Below are 18,430 nucleotides of genomic sequence, written 5' to 3' on the forward strand. Positions count from 1 at the left end.
AATAAATCATCGAAATAACAATGTTTTCCCCATATTATAAAAATTAATCAACCTTTTGTTTTAAATTCCTTAAAATTTGTTTTTAATAATTCAATTTCAAATGCCTTTGTCCTGTACATTGTTAACACTTTTTAATTTTATTTGTCAAGAGACATAAATTATCACTACAATGGATTGATATCATATTATTATTAAACTCATTCAAAATGAAATAAAAATACTATTATTAAATAAAATAATTTTTTCATAAAAATTTACACCATAATATATTATAAGGTTCTTTGTACACTCGTACAGTACCTTCTCTAGAGTTAATAAGATAAATGTTTCTCACCTTCATCTGGAATAAGCAGTTCTTCTTCTTCTTTTACATGAGTAAGTCCACCTGTTGATATGAAAATAATATTTAAAACAAGGAACAGGAACCATCTCTTTACACATAAAAAAAATTTAAGCTCATCCATGAAAAAAAAATTTTAATGCATTGCTGTTCTATCTTAATGTTTAACACACATTGTAAATAAAGATGACTTTTGAAGCTTAAAGTTAATGTTTCAAGATGATAACAGATAAAACAGAATGCGAGATTAAAAGTAAAAATTATCTTAACCTTGTTAACATATAAAAAACTATAATAACAAAGGTAAATTTTGAAAAATAAGTAAATAAAATACAATGGCTGAACCAAACGAGGACCCAACAAGAGAAAATACTGAGCAAGTCCACCTGCTGATATGAAAATAATATTTAAAACAAGGAACAGGGAATATCATACTTTTTATGAGTATTAAATGCAATATCAAATATCTATCTTTAAGGCAATCGAAGAGCTAAGTAAAAGAACATGTCTTTCCTCAAAAGAATGCACTTGTTTTAATTTTTTTATGACCTGTTCGCTCAGACGTGGTTCTCAGAGGCTAAAGCAGTCTCTCTTAGCTGACCTGCTGGCCGATGGCCAAAACTGAGTCGCATAATGGCAGTTTCCTACAGTAATAAACCTATAATTTATTTCAAGTTTAAATTTTATATTATTATTATTTTTTTTTTATTCCACAATATAACAAGAAAGGGCTTTATACACTTACTTTTATCAGTATACTTGCCCTAATTACATCACTCTAATAACAAAATACATGTAGTTATTGAAAGCACATATGTAAATAAAACATACTTCAAAATAATACCTAATTTATTTATAATTGTCAATAGCATGTCATTTATATAAAAAAATTAACATATAATATAAAAACTGGTGTTGTTGTATTTTAACATATAAATATCAATAAATGCTAAATATTTGTGTCATGGTATAACATCCTAGTTCATTTAGTGATCGGTAGAGTGATCTGTGTACAGAGAAGTAGAACAAGTATGTTATAGAGAGAGAGAGAGAGAGAGAGAGAGAGAGAGAGAGAGAGAGAGAGAGAGTTTGCGTTTGAGAGAACTTTGCTTCCTGTGACGCAGGAAGCTTGGTGACCAAGTCCTTTCTTGACAGAATATTAAAGTGTTAGGAAGTTTGGAACGTACCGCTGGTATAGGGTTGCCCAAAGGTACAGCGGGGGGGGAAAGAAGGATAAAAAAAAAAGAGAGAGAGAGAGAGAGAGAGAGAGAGAGAGTTTGCGTTTGAGAGAGCTTTGCTTCCTGTGACGCAGGAAGCTTGGTGACCGAGTCACCATATTATTTTTTATTAGACTGGAAGTGTTCCTTGTAACAAAGCAAATAAACTAAAAGATTTATACCTTTTTTAAAGCAGACTCGATAATTTTATTTAGAACAAATAATATTGAATTTCTGTAGTAAAAATCAATAAATTATAAATGTATATATAGTTGACCATAAAAATTTATATATAAGAAGGTGGTCAGGGAAACAAAACAAAATTTCGCCTCAAAAATATTTCCAAGTCGAAAAAAACTGCTGGAATAGGGCCATTTATGTTTTTTCTGGCAAAAATAAGATATTATTTCATAAGGATAATTTTTAGAACTCGCAGGGGGGGGGGGCAACAGAACATATTTGTTTTGTATTAAATAACATAAATGTTTCCTTTTTTTTATTAGGAACTTTGGATCTCATATAGGAGCTACTAGAACTCTAAGAATTTTTAATTTTTACGATTTCTCAGGTGGAAAATTCGGGATCAAAAATGTGGGTGCGGTCTGCAAAGAACAACATAAATAAACAAAACAATATTTATTTATTTTATGCCGACGTTTCGACCTGAGTTTCATGTCTTCATCAGGGCTATAGAACAAAAGAGATAACAACAACATTTAGAGAGACATAAAATTGAAAAGGAATAGTATACAAACAAATTTGGAACTATAAAAAATATTGAATTGAATCATAAATGATAAAAAATTGATAATTGAATAGTAAAAAAATTTGATTGATAATCATGGAATTAGATGGTAGTAGATTGAAAACAGTGAAAGATGAAATATAATATCATGTAGGTAAGAAGATATGTATAATATAAGATATTATATTAATAGAAGATATTAATAGATACTTAAAAGAATTCTGCGTCCAAAATAATTATTCACAATCTTCTCTTGGAGGCTATATTATTGTCAAATATAATTACAAAGCACTCATCGAAAATAAGAAATCCAGCTAACGCAATTTGATTACTAATAAACTTCAAAATGTAAAACAGTAGTGAATTCTGGAAAGTTATCAATTCCGTCAAACCAAAAAACATGTAAACGAGTAAAATAGATATTGATAAAGGTGCAGAACATTATAAAAAATTAAACTGATACAAGAAACACTTTTTTTTTTTTCAGTAACCCACCCTATTTTGGACCCGCCGTTTTCATTAGAGGAACTCCAGCAAGTAATAAAATTAAGTAAAAGCAAGAAATCACCCAGTCAGGACATCATACATGAGATCCTCAAATATTTAACCCCTGAATGGGAACATTAGATATTAAATCTTTTCAATTATAATATGGAAACGAGCAACTACCAGGTGCCTGTACAAAATCAAACTTAATTTTGAGGCACAAAAAGGGTGACAAAACAGATGTAGATAACAAACGGGCTCTCATTGATAAATAACATAACTAAGTTATTTACTCATTTAAACAAGCGGGATTTCGAAAAGGAAGAGGCTGCATTGAACAAATTTTCTCACTAATGTCACTGATCAATATTAATCTCCAGGTGAAGGGTAGCTATGTTTATGCAACAATGAAGTTCTAATGCTCCTATTGGCAGACGACATTGTAATTTTAAGTAAGTCATGGCATAATACCCAAAAGAAACCTAAGATCCTTGAACAGTATAGCGCACAACATTCACTAGTCTTAAACCCCGAAAATCAAAAGTTCTGGTATGCCATAAGTCACCACAAATGAAAAAATTAAAGTTACTGTTTTGGCAAAATAAATACCTGGAATTTACAAAATGTTATAACTATCTAGGAGTTCCATATTCAACATCGGCAAAATTTTCATTAATTTTTTAATATTAATAAAGAACAAAAATACTATTTTGACAGGTGCATCTAATAACTTATATTCTAAAGACATTTAACGTGCTTTTAATTCCAAATATAGTCACATCTATAGGCAAATCTGTTGTTATAATTACCCAAAACTGCAAAACTACCTCAAATTTATTGATTTATTTATCTTTGCAAGCTGCGAACAGTGGGTGGTCTGAGAGTTTTGAATAATGACCGCCTAGCTCTGTATCATCACTCATATCCTAACGGCTGAAGAACTTAGTAAGTGCTGCAGTCACCTTATCACTAATGGCATAAAGCCTTATCATGATCTTTGAATATTCGATTGTTGAGATTCATAGAAAGAGATTTCTCGAAATATATATCAATGCGGGCACAAATGACTTATCATTGGAGAGAGTTTTAGATATTAAAAGTTTTGAACAATGTGTTTTACTTTATTATTTTTACATTTGACTCCCATAGTTACTAGGCTGTTAACAGACACACACATATAAAGAACTTTTTGCAAGACTTCGTTATTATTTGGACAGTATGCACCCTACGGTCGACCCCCCTAGTAGCTAGCGCCACGCTGCTGGCCAAGGTGAATTAACCAGTGGATTTTTTGTCCTAGGGCATAAGAATCTTTCTAACTGGGCCAATAACACGCTAGGAAGTAAATATAAGATTTATAGAAATCATATTAGCCTCAGAACTGGGTTGGCAAATCATAACACACTTGAATCAGCAAGGTGTAATGAATGTGGAGTGGAGAAAATAAATACTCGTCTCAAGCCGACCAAATAGTGGAACGAAGAAGTCCAAGAATTGGTTCACAGAAAGAAGCATGGAAGGCTTACCTACTGAATCGTGCACCACAGAAATGGGAAGAGTATGTTAAGGGGAGAAATGATGGTAAACGTATTGTAAGAGAGGCCAAGAAGAAGGTCTGGTAAGAATTCAGAAAATACCTTGAAAGGGACAACAGATATAATATAAAGATCTTTCGGAAAAAGTAAAAGAATTCAGAAACATAAAAGATGAAACCGGACATATGATCTCAGACTCAGAAACGATCTGGGATAGATGGAGACAACACTGTTCTTCGAAGTTCTCTGACCCCAAATGATCCCCTGAAGAGTTAGCGAACGTTTAGGAGGAAGGAGAAAGATATGACATGATATGGAAGGAAGATGCAGAAAGATCCCTGGGTCGCAAGGTAAAAAGTGAGTAAGGTCGCACCTTAAAAGTTGGGATAAATACAAGAAACATTGTATAGACGTATATGATATATAAAATAAATATATTTTGCTAGAGGAAATATTAATAATAGTAGTATAATATATTAGTATTATATTTATTTCTAACATAGCCAATAATATTCCAATATTGGGTTTCAATAATTTAATATCCATTTTGATATTAAATATATTTAATAATATCGATATAGAAGATTATCAACAAGGTATTTCAATATTTCATTTTGAAAATTTCATATTCATTTCGGTATTTAACATTGTTGATAATATCGATATTTTGAAATTTTTTAAATAGAAATATCGATAATTGATTTAATAAGATAAAATAATACAGTAATATTGTCGTTTATATTCCATATCGACATTACAATGTAAGATATAGAAAAAAATATGTAATTAACAAAATAAAATATCGATATTCTTATATATTATTTTAGTCATTTTCAACAAAATATCGATATAGTGATATCGGAATATTGTTACCAATATCCTATGTCGATATTACAATAGGTTAAAATATCGAAATAAATATGTAATATCAAAATAAAATATCGATATTCCATTTTTAATTATTCTATACAATTTTCTAGTCTTTGTAAACAAAATATCAATATTTCGATAAAATAATACCGGAATATTGTCGTTTATATTCCATATCGATATTACAACAATGTAAAATATCGAGAGAAAAATGTGTAATTATCAAAACAAAATATCGACATTCCTATTTTAAAATCTCTATATGTTATTTTAGTCATTTAAAAAAAATATTCATATTTTGATATAGTAATATTGGAATATTGTTACTAATATCCTATATCGTTATTACAAATAGTGTAAAATATCGAAATAAACATGTAATTTCAAAATAACATATCGATATTCCTATTTTAAAATCACTATACAATTTTCCAGTCTTTTTAAACAAAATATCAATATTTGGATAAAATAATATCGGAATATTGATGCTCATATTCCCTATCGATTACTACAAAAGAAAATATTGAAATTAATATGTACTTATCAAAATAAAATATCAATATTCTATTTTTAAATTTTCTACAATAAAACAATTATATTTTAGTTTATATTTATTATGTTTATGATATGGTCGTCGTGGAGTTCAAATAAGTCTTCATATGTCTTGCTATGTTATCATTTTATAATTATTATTACTTTTATTCGTTAAAGTTTCGATATCGATATTTTCTTTTGATATCCCATCCCTAGGTAAAGCACATAGGCAGAGATGGAATTTTTCCAGAATTTATCAAATATGAAGGTAATGAAATGATAAAGTCACTATAAGCACTTTTTCAAAAGATATGGGACAGTAAATTTATTCCGAAGGACTGGTAATATATCATTATGCAATACAAAAGAAAGATAGTACAACAGAATGTGGCAACTACAGACCAATATGCTTATCCCAATAAACATACATACTGTACACCACTATTCTAGAGAGCAGGTTATGGACACTGATACAGCTAAACCTAGAAGAAGACCAAGTCAGGTTCCGAGCAGGAAGACAAACCCAGGATTACATATTCGCCCACAGAACTATCGTAGAAAAGGCATGGGATAGAAATCGTTAGAAATAATTATATTGCTTTTTTGAGCCTAAAAGTTGCATTCCATTCAGTACCCCGAAATGAAATCTGGAGGGCACTTAAAGCCAAAAGAATTCCCGCAGACCTCCTGGAAACCACTAAACTTATCAATATATTAACAGATTAACAATATACAGTTTTTTTTTTTTCTAATTTTTAAAATGTTATTTACATTATGGTTACTATGGAAACATGGTATTAAAAGGTTGCTATAGAAACATTGACATAATGAACGTATCTGACTAAAAATTTTTATTATTTCAATATTAATACATTAAATAATAAAATTAAATTGGAAATTATAGATTTAAATTTATTATCAGAAAAGTACAGAATATTTGATTATAGGAGAAAGCATTGGTTATTTATGTATATAAGAGGTGTAATTTCTTATATAAACAAAAGTAAAAATAATTCCAAATTTAAATAAACAAAAAAAATATAAACTTAAATCTAAATGAATTCACATCACAAAACATTAAATACAATTTTTATAATTTTCTTAAAATATTTGGTTTCTGATTTCTTGATGCAAGTTCACCGTTGGATAGGATGATTTCTTTATAATAACTTCAGCTTCTAACTGCACTTGAATATATATAACGTATGATCATTATTATAGTTATTTAATCATCATCATATTGAAACAGTTCACTGTTTCATTATATCATCTATATTGTTGTATTTAACATTTTGTGAACTTTGTAATTATTAATAATACTTTATTAATATTTAACTTGTCTACATTCATTCTTAGAAGGAACTGCTTATTCAAGATGATGATATTTTGAATTAGACGAGAAAAGAGGGATTTATATTCAACTGGTTCCAGTTATATTCAACTTTTCATCTGTGTGACGGGCCATTATATGCTTTTTCATATTTCCAGATTCTACTGATTTATAATCGCAATGAGGGCATTGATGGGGCTTTTCACCGGTATGACGGGCCATTATATGCCTTTTCATACCTCCAGATGTTACTGATTTATAATCACAATGAGAACATTGATAGGATTTTTCACCTGTATGACAAGCCATTTTATGATTTTTCATATTTCTAGATTCTACTGATTTATAATCACAATGAGGGCATTGATGGGACTTTTCACCTGTATGACGGGCCATTATGTGCCTTTTCATACTGTCAGATGTTACTGACTTATAATTACAATGAGGACAATGATGGGACTTTTCACCTGTATGACGAATCATTATATGCGTTTTCATACTTCCAGATCCTACTGATTTATAATCACAATAAGGGCATTGACAGGGCTTTTCCCCTGTATGACGGGCCATTATGTGCCTTTTCATACTGTCAAATGTTACTGACTTATAATTACAATAAGGACAATGATGGGACTTTGCAGCTGCATGACGAATCATTATATGCCTTTTCATATTTCCAGATTCCACTGATTTATAATCGCAATGAGGGCACTGACAGGGCTTTTCACCGGTATGACGGGCCATTTTATGTTTTTTCATATGTCCAAATTTTACTGATTTATAATCACAATGAGGACATTGATAGGATTTTTCACCTGAATGACAAGCCATTTTATGTTTTTTCATATTTCCAGATTCTACTGATTTATAATCACAATGAGGGCATTGACAAAGTTTTTCTCCTGTATGATGGGCCATTTTATGTTTTTTCATATCTCCAAAATTTACTGATTTATAATCACAGTAAGGACATTGATGGAATTTCTTTACTGTATGGCAACTATCCTTGGCACCTATAAGCAATAAATTATCATATTAAAAATATAAAATTAAATAAAGTTATTAAGTGGAAATCAATCAAATAGTCATCATTTAAAAAAATATAGACAAGTTTTACAATATATAATTAATAACCATTTATTAAACCATTTTATACTACATATAATACAGGCAGGGTGTCTAGCAGAATGCCTTGAAGAAATTCCCTGTTATTCCCATGTTCTTTTCCAAAATTTCCCTTCTTTGACACCATAAGCGAGATCATTAAGTTATCGTTAATACTTGTCAACCTTAGGTGATTCTTTCTTATTATTTAAGGAAATTGTATTATCTATCCTATTCGCATGTATATACTACATGAAATAGAAATAGTTATTAAAAATAAACCCTTACTTTAATATTAGGACTATGTTAAAAAAAAATTAGACCAACCTACCTATCATGAGGTAAAAGATTTTTTAGAAGTGAAACAAAGTTGATATTCATTTTTAGCAACTCGAGATAGGGTGCCATCTGATAAGTGCATGAACAACTGTGCTCCACAGAGTAGTACCAGCCTCAAAATGCTCTTATCTATCAGGAGTTTCAGTCTCTGTAAGAGTCAGTGAAGTGAGGAGGTAGTTAAGGCGGTATGATTTTCTTCTGGCTGACCTCATCTTCTAACAGAGATGGGCAGAAAGCTTGGGGTGATGGTTACACCTTATGCCTAAATATACTATGGAATTGGGAGGTGAGCTTAGCCTGTCATCTACGTGGAGAGTCTTCAGCAGTCTTGACCTCTCGAACTGGTTGTGTGCAAACACAACAGTCCATTTTGGCTGTATTGAGATGTTCAAGTTACCCACCTTTTGAACAATCTCAGAGCATACTATTTGATGTAATCTGATGTAGAGCTGTTTCAACGTTTATAATGCTGTTGTAGATGGCAATGTCATCAGCATATGCGGGAAGTGTAGCCTTCCTATAATTTTTGTCAACTACATCAGCAGTATAGATTGACAACAACACAGGCAAGAGGACTGTTCACTGCTTTTCTGTTTTAATTGTCACCGAGCTTCATGATTAAAAATAATTGTATATTATTTTCTAAGTCTTCAAAAACTTAATCAACTCTGTATAAGTAAAATAACACGTTTTACAAGTTATCACAGTTGTTATATATTAGGAGTGGCCAACTCTTCAATATATAAGATCTACTTTTTATGTTAGAAGTGTGTCGCGATCAGCTTACATAGGCGTAGTCTAATGAGTGTGAAATGTATACCATGTCTATACACAGTGTTTCAGTATAACATGCATTCCAGTGAGGTATGGGTAGATAAGTAAAAAATATGTTCACAACTATTTTTATACTTTGTATGGAAATATAGATATACGGCTTATCTACGTACCTATGTAAAATAATAATAATAATAATATTCTTTATTTATTCTGGGATTGATTCCTTAGAATAATATACAGGCGTTAAAATCAGGCTTTAGAGCCTTAGAGTAAAATTCAAAATAAAAATGAAATTATAAAACGTTGTAAAATATAATCAAATAATAAATTTGCGGGAATGCACTGAGAGTCTAAATTGATGGATATCAGAGATGTATGATGGACGGCGGGATCGGATAACTTGGTAGAGGAAGGAAGCAATAAAATATTAACGACAGAAGGAAGGGTAAAACCATTTAAACTCTTCATAAAATCGGGTGACAGAGACGTTTTTAGGGACCCCAAAGATGAATCGTACAAAGCAATTATTTAACCATTTTAATTTTGCATCAAGGTCCCCAGAGATACCCCCGTAAACCACACAGCAATAATCAAAGTGGGGAATATTAAGGAAGTAACCAGGAGCCTACGGGTTTTAAAAGGAAGTTGGTGATAAAAGTAATTTAAACGCTTTAGGGTGGAGAAGATACAACAGGAAATATCTTCTTCCTCTAACACCTGTGTGCCATCAAGCATGGAGTCGCAGTCTGAGTCCATCTAGCCCACCAGTCCTGGTCCCTGGCTTGTGTTCTCATCTCTGGGATGGTGCATCCTCTTGCTGTCCCTAGTTTTCCAATGTACTCAGAATACATGCACCTGCGTCTGCTAGGAGGCCATCTTCCTTCCAAATAACACCTGGCTTTTCTGGTATCGTCCATTCTACAGATCTATCCATACCACTTCAGTTGCCGCTCTTGTATTGTATTGCACTGATTTCACATTCTCAGATCCTCCCAAATTCTTTCATTTCTGACACAGCCTCTCCTGGTTTTACCAATTATTCTTCGGAATAATCCCATTTCCGCTGACGTTATCCTTCCTACGTGCTAGTCGAGAGCTGTCCAGCTTTCTGATCGATACAGGAGGACTGGGAGGAACACGGATTTAAATACTTCTTGGTTGCCTATAAGAGTTTTGGAAATCTGATGGTACACTCCATTGGCCATCTTCACTCGATTTAGAACCTCCTGGTCTATTTTACTATCTTTACTTATTAGGTCTCCCTGCTTTACTCCCTTAAAAAAGTGGAAAGGCAGTGATGTCTGACCATTAATTCTTACAATGCCCTTTGGGTCTTGGTAAACTATTTTATTGCACTTACCAAATTTGCTGGCACTCTTCTCGTTATTAGTGTGTCCCATATCTCATGCCTCTAGACTGAGTCAAAAGCCACCCTCAGTGGACTTGACTACAGTCAAGTCAGTATTCAGGAATGCCAAATAGACTGCCTTTTCCTGGTCCCACACTTTCTCTACTATCATTCTCAAGGAAAAATGTGGTCCTGGGTCTGTTGTCCATGTCTGAAAGCCACTTCTTCTTTAATGTCTTGTTCCACAATACTCCGCAGTCGCTGCTCTAATATCCTAGTGTATATTTTGTACACTACTGAGGATAGGCATATTGGCCTAGTTACCACATTCACTTTTAGGTCCAGTCTGAGATGAATCAAAATCTGCAGTGATTGGCGTTTTATAAAACAACTGGTTCTTGATTTTTACTGGAATAGACTGTATTTGATGGATTTAAATTGATGAAACAAACTCCTTTGATGAGTGACACAGAGGCTATCTAGGGTAACTTCATTTTTCCAGTAGCCAACTATCACTCAGGATGAGTGAATAGTGAATAAACTATTGGGTTGAATAAAACCCAGCCAGGCAGGGAGCAGAATCAGGATGAGAGGAAAAAACATAAATAACAACAGAGCTAATCTTAAAGCTCCACAGAATATCTCAATAGTAGAAGTCAATCACCAAGTAATTGTAACCTCATTCTTTAATCTTTATGATTCCATATAATCAACAATAAAAATTGATTACTAACACAACTAAACCAAATTGTAACCACCTTTGGTTAAATATATATAAGTAATTGCGATAGATCCACCCAGCTTCGCCGCTATATTTTCATCGATTTCTTGAGGAGTAGGAAAATGTTTTTTTATTTTTAGTTTCTCATCATCTAGAATTTTGTACATTTTCCAGTTGATCACTCCACTAATGAGGGATTGTGTCTTTGTGTATTTCAGTAGAGAAAGTAATTAATACAGTGATATAGTCCGAATTTAAAGCTGTGATAGCTTGAGATGAAAGAGGAAATCAAATAATTTCTGGTCAATACAATATCCAGAATGTCAGGTTTACAACCTGGTCTGTAAAACATATGTTCATTTGGTGCATGTGCCATGAACAAATATAAAGCAAAGTATTACCACTAAAAATTGATTTACGGCATTCCCAGTAAATATTCTTACTCTTTATGTCTCCTTTGATTCAAGGAACATTTTGAATTCACTTCTTTGAGAAGAGATGCGATGAGTATTTCAATTTAAAATTTTTAGTTTTCATAATTCTGTACCCATAGACAAAAGATAAAAAATTGAGAATTAATGGAATAATATTTGCTTGAAGAAGTTTGTCGAGGGGTGCGGTCAGCAAAGAACAACATAAATAAACAAAACCATATTTATTTATTTTATGCCGACGTTTCGACCTGAGTTTCAGGTCTTCATCAGGGCTATAGAATAAAAGAGATAAATAGGTTGTTATCTATTTTGTTCTATAGCCCTGATAAAGACCTGAAACTCAGATCGAAACGTCGGCATAAAATAAATAAATATGGTTTTGTTTATTTATGTTGTTCTTTGCTGACCGCACCCCCGACAAACTTCTTCAAGCATTAATCTACGGTCAACTATCTACACCTCATTAGGAATAATATTTGATTTGAAGTGCAGTTAGTCAGGAGAGAATTATTAACAGTAGATAAGCTGTTATTTATATTATGGCCCATTCGTAAAGAATGACGCCACTAACATAGATAAAAGTGTCATTATTTGTGGTTAATAGGGATTAAGAGCTTTGATAATGATTTTAATAAAAGAAGACAATAAATTTTCACCATTAATTTTGTTTACTTGATTGACTGTGGACTGAGGTTTTCGTTCTTGTTGTTTTAATATTGGGCAGGTAGCATCGGCGTATCAAAATTTTGAAGTAATTCTAGTTTGAATTATCCTGTTTGAATTGTTCTCAGTTGGCTCTGGAGGCGAGTTTATTTTATTTTTGGTAATATGTACAATCCTTGTAGTAAACATTTTACACACCTCGGTTTTAAATGACAATAATTTTTTGTGTGACCATATCTCTGGCAGTTTGTACACATTGGAATATTATTGTTTTTATATTTTGGTTCTACAGTAATTATAGCGGAAAATAAACTGTTAAGTTTAAAAATATCTTTAGCCTTTTCATTATTTTTAATAGATATTGAACACAAGGGAGTAGGTTTTCTATCTTTATTCAGTATTCTTGATACGTAAACAACTTCAAATTGTTTTGATTGTAACTCATCCTTCAATTCCTCTTCTGTAATACTATAGGGTATAACCTTTCTGATAACTACGTTCAATTATTTATTTTTATCTGTAAAAAATGTGTGGTATTCTATTTTTTCTTCGTTATAATACTTAGTCATAACTCTATAGTCTTCTATAGTTTATAGAAAAATTTTTGTGTTATTGCCAAATGTGACACCAAAACAACCAGGGTTGTGAAAGATCCGATACATAATACATTTAAATCGTTTAATAGGAGTTAGTAATTAGTGGCCTTATGTAAGAATATAGGTGATATTTTTATGGGATTGGGTTTAACATTTGGGTTATTATTCTTGTTATTACTAGTACTTGGTTTGCACTAGTGTGCTTATCAGATGAAAGGCAGATCTCGGTTAACTGATTGAATTTACTGCCCATCCTCACTTTTAATAAAGGAGTAATTTCTTGGTAATATTTACCCATTTTTCTAATAGGTGATAGAATTTGTGGTGAATCAGTAGGCCCAAGAATTCTTTTCTTTAAAATCCGATTTGTCTGTATGCTGGTCTATATCCTTTTTATCTTCTGGATAATGTTGGAGGTTCTGGGAGACACTGTATGAATCATTCAATTCATCGCCATACATAATTCTTAAAATAATCAACGATAAGAAAAAAAAATCTAACCATCATTTATAGTACTGCACTCTAGTAAAGTCAGAGGCAAACTGCCTGCCGATATAAAAATAATATTGGATACAAAGAACAGGAACCATCTCCTTACACATATATCTAAATTTAAAAAGTCCGTCCAAACTGATTTATGAGAAAATAAAATTTTAATACATTGCTCTTCTATATTACTTAACACGAATAGTAAATAAAGATGAGATTTTGAAGATTAAAGTAATAACGATCGAAGATGATAACATAAGACAGAAAGCAAGATTAAAAGTCAAAATTATCTAACATTTTAAAAAGCTATGATAACTAAAGCAAATTATAAAAAGGAAGTAAATAAAATAAAATACAATAGCTGAACCAAATGAGGACCCAACAAGAGAAAATATTGATCTAAGAGTCCCTCCTAACAATGACAGCTGTGGAGAGGTGTGAAACAGTGAAATGGCAACAGTGCTTAAAGTAACGAGGAAAAGAGGAAATAAAGTACTAGAATAGAATCAATCTCTTTTGATTTTTTTTCTTTTAATAAACTCAAAATGCCTTACCTTCATCTGGGATGAGCAGTCCTTCTTCTTGTTTCACAAATATTTCTTCTTTCACATGAGCAAGTCCACCTACTGATATGAAAATAATATTTAAAACAAGGAACAGTGGATATCATACTTTTTATGAGTATTAAATGCAATATCAAATATTTATCTTTAAGGCGATTGAAGAAGAAGAGAGTGAAAGAAAGTGTCTTTCCTCAAAAGAATATTTTAAATATTCCTTTCTAAATACCGTCTGTTTTAATTTTTTTTTTGTAGCCTGTTCACTCTGACGCTATCTCCACAGGCTAAAGCAATCTCTCGTAGCTGACCTGCTGGTTGGTGGCAAAGAATAATTCACGTACTGGTAATGTCCTATAGTAGTTTAAATTTAAAATTATTATTTTTTTTAATCCACAATATATTATGGTTCTTGTTATAACAAGAAAGGGCTTTAGACACTAACCTTAAACAGTATATTGGCATAAATTACATCACTATAATAACAAAATACATGAAGCTACTCAAAGGATATAAGTAATGTGTCAATTTCATGTCATTTATAAATGTATTTCAATTACAACACTCAGGATTTCAAATGAATTTGACACATTGTTGTGATTCTTCTATTTATATAGATATGTCTATAGAGCGATACAAAATATATAAACAACAAACTACATGAATTACAAATTCTCACAGCAGTAGTTACAATGGACTTATAGTAGTCTCCTAGGCACAAGTTTATGATCAACACTCAGATATGTTCGCTCATACAGTCCTTTACTTACTTATTGTATTTTGTCACTATCTTGTTATTATTCATCAGAATTCATTAACACAAATTTTTTATTTTATTCTTCTTTTACGGAAACATTCCAGTTATTTCTATCAAAAAAAGTAAACAAAATAAAGATACATACATGGTTCATAGTGACAATCCACAATATTCTGTTTACACATCATGCTTGAGAAAGGACGCGAATACAGGATTAAATGCACCACCTATTTGTTGACTTCAAAGCAGCATATGATAGCATTCATAGGGAACAATTATACAAGGCAATGAGAGAATTCAACATCCCTGAGAAGTTAATTAGAATGGTAAAACTAACCATGACAGAGGTGAGATGCATGGTGCAGATTGGGGGAGCAAGATCTGATGAATTTGTCTCCGGAAAAGGACTAAGGCAGGGGGATACTTTGGCCTACCTCCTTATTGATTTAGCTCTTGGAAAGACCATTAGAGAATCCGGAATTCAAGTGGACAGAACAATATTCAGCTGAACAATACAGCTTCTTGATAACACTGATGACATTGACATTGCTGGACGTTCTTTCCAAGCTGACTCTGATGGATTTATGAAATTAGCTGAAGCAGCAAAACAAATGTGGCTTGAAGTGAATGCAGAAAAGACCAAATACATAGTCACAGAAGAAATCCCCAGGCCCGGTGAAGAAATTAGGATCGGAGAATATACTTTTAGAAAAGTCCCCGAGTTTGAGTATCCTGCATCGCTCATAACCCAAGACAATGTTGTGGATTCTGAAATTAAATGCAGAGTCCTATGTGCTAATCGCTGTTGTTATAGCCTAAGTCCCTATTTTAGGAGCCGTGCCTTGTCTAAGGACACCCAGATTTATCTTTATAAAACAATTCTTTTGTATGGCTCGGAAAACGTGGACTATCTCCAAGGCTGTTGAGCACAACTTAATGGTCTTGGAAAGGAAGATTCTCCGTAAAATATTTAGAGCTGTCAAGGTTAACCAGATATGGAGACGTCGAACAAACCAGGAGCTCAAAGATTTATTTAAGGAACCAGGCGTTGTCCAGTTTGTGAGGCTCAATAGATCAGTAGCTTGGTAGGTGGGTTGGGCATGTTACTCGGATAACTGAGAATGATCTGCCAAGGAAAATATGGACAGAGGTATTTCATGGAACAAGACTAAGAGGAAGACCTTGCCTTCGATGGAGGACTCAACATCGAGTTGTAGTGCCAAACTAATAATAATAATAACCTGGTTCATGGTATAATCAACACCCTAGTTCATTTAGTGATAGGTAGAGTTAGGTGTGTACTTGTATACCGAAAAGTACTTGGTACGAGTTGGAATAGGAATACCTTCACCTCCTTTATGCATGATGGCGACACTGCCCGGTCGGCAGAAGAGGCTATAGAGGCCATAATGCTGAAATCTTTCCCAGTGGATGACCCAATGGGTGATACTGCAGACCACACGCAATGCAGAATTGAAATGGATGTACCTCCTCCGACTGAAGACGCTTCCCCATGGGACGAACTTGATGTGGATATGGCCTTCAATAAACTTCGCCCAGGAAAAGCGCCGGGACCAGACATGGTAGGTGCTGAAATTTTGAAGAACGCTAGAAGAGCCCTAATCAGCCCTTTAACTACCTTCTACAACAAATGCTTAAAAGAAGGTGTCTTCCCTCGAATTTGGAAGAAGGCAGAAATGGTCGCAAGTCTAAAGCCAGGAATAGCAGAAGTGAATGCAAAATCATATCGTCCAATATGCCTCTTAAACGTCATGGGAAAAGTTCTGGAAAGCCTCATGCTACTGCACCTAAAGGAAGTGATAGTCCAACTCTCTTCAGATCAGTTTGGGGGACGAAGGGGATTATCAACCACAGATGCTATCAATCAGCTCCTAACGGCGGCAAAACACTCCACCTCTAAATATTTTATTGTCCTCTTTTATGATGTTGCTGGAGCCTTTGACAGTATGTGGTGGCCTGGAATAATGGGGGAACTTAAAAAGCTGCACTGTCCAAGAAATATATACAAACTTATTAAATCCTTCTTGGAGAGCCGTTCAGTCTTCTACCAGTTACCAACAAGGAGAATCACAAGACTGATCCAACGGGGTTGCGCTCAAGGATCCGTTTTAGGTCTCCCATTATGGAATATCAATATGAATCCACTACTGGCAAATTTACGTGCAGCAGGATACACACCAGACGCATATGTCGATGATTTTGGCGTGGGAATTGAGGCAAGGTCACGAGTTAATCTGGAAGTGAAAGCAGCAGAGGTTACTCTTATTGTTGAGCAATGGTGCAGTGAAAAGAAGCTCTCCCTAAACTACGAAAAGACTCGACTCTTGTTCTTAAAAGGAAAAATGAGAGGCTTCCTTCCCAGGGTTGTATTGGGAATAAAATGATAAAACCATCACCAGAAGTTAGGTTCCTAGGCGTTCTTTTAGGCGAAAGGTGTAACTTTACCAATCATTTAAAGGAAGTTAAAAGTAAAACTGTTTTTCGCTACAGCTACCTCAATAATATAGCAGGAACGACCTGGGGCCTGAAATATAGGTGCAGAGAAATATTATATAAAGCTTCCTTCTTGCCAATCGCCCTCTAAGCTGTACCTGCCTGGGGACAAAATCTCACGTATGCACATCTTAAATTATTGGAACAGGCACAAAGGAGAGCTCTATTACTTGTGACTGGAGCTTAAAGGACTGCACCAACTTCAGCCTTGCAAATAATTACGGGCCAACTGCCAATAGACCTTCGAATCCAGATTGCCATCGCCAAGTACAATATTAAGAAAGGCTTGCCGGTCCTTGTTGTGTCAAGCTGTTTCGTCAGCTCTAGCAGAAGATTCGAGGAAGTTGTTAGATAAGACATTGTCTTATCAGAATGGCAGAGGAGGTGGGATAACTGTTCAACTGGAAGACTGACTCATGAGTTCCTCCCAGATGTCAGAAAAAGGGTAAAAAATGAATGGGTTGAGACAGACCACTGGACGGTGCAGCTTCTTACAGGGCATGGCAACATAAATTCAAAGTTACACTTCTTCAAAAAAAGGGATGATCCTAACTGTAACTGCGGAGCCGTGGAAGATGTAAAACATATTATTTTTGACTGCCCTATGTACACTTGTGCCAGACTCGCTTTAGTAGGTGAGTGCTCCTTGCTTGATTGGCCGCCTAAGTCTCTAGAAGAACTCGTGGCAACTCCCGACATGTTTGGGGCATTCAAAAAGTTTGCAAAGGTGTTCCAAATAAAAGCCTGATTGCCAAACGATTAATATAATTATCTATATGTTTACAAATGTAACAATCATATGTATGTAACAATTTTATGTATACATAGTAGACCCACTTGAATGTGGTAGGAAGTTACTGGAGCCCTGTTTACTGGGATCAGCTCTCCAGTTGCAGGCAACCCATTAGCTTTGTTGTTAAAATTAGTGCCCCATTATTATAAAGATTAAGTAATGCCTCACTTTGGTTCAGAGATATTTGAACCAACGTGAGTGCAGGCCTGAACACTTGGGAACTTTGCTTCCTGTGATGCAGGAAGCTTGGTGACCGAGTCCTTTCTTGACAGAATATTAAA

The 18,430-nt window shown here is 33.5% G+C and overlaps 1 protein-coding gene across 14 annotated transcripts in view; it reads right to left on the minus strand.

The window, feature by feature from the left end:
* Window positions 1–258: 258 nt before the first annotated feature.
* The window catches only part of LOC106691330 (zinc finger autosomal protein-like), a 33,267-nt gene continuing 15,095 nt past the window's right edge, over window positions 259–18,430 (minus strand). For 7 of the 14 annotated variants that reach the window (XM_067051824.1, XM_067051828.1, XM_067051827.1 and 4 more), the window contains 2 exons: window positions 14,083–14,154; window positions 6,556–8,070 (listed from right to left, as the gene is read on the minus strand). In XM_067051824.1, the coding sequence (XP_066907925.1) occupies window positions 7,145–8,070; window positions 14,083–14,154 (998 nt within the window). In that variant the 3' untranslated portion in view covers window positions 6,556–7,144. The other 7 variants (XM_067051829.1, XM_067051825.1, XM_067051831.1 and 4 more) reach the window with 5 other exon arrangements.

This window comes from Halyomorpha halys, unplaced genomic scaffold (genome assembly GCF_000696795.3).
Source record: "Halyomorpha halys isolate HHAL.00 unplaced genomic scaffold, Hhal_1.1 Scaffold2254.1, whole genome shotgun sequence".
NCBI classification, from domain to species: Eukaryota; Metazoa; Arthropoda; class Insecta; order Hemiptera; family Pentatomidae; genus Halyomorpha; species Halyomorpha halys.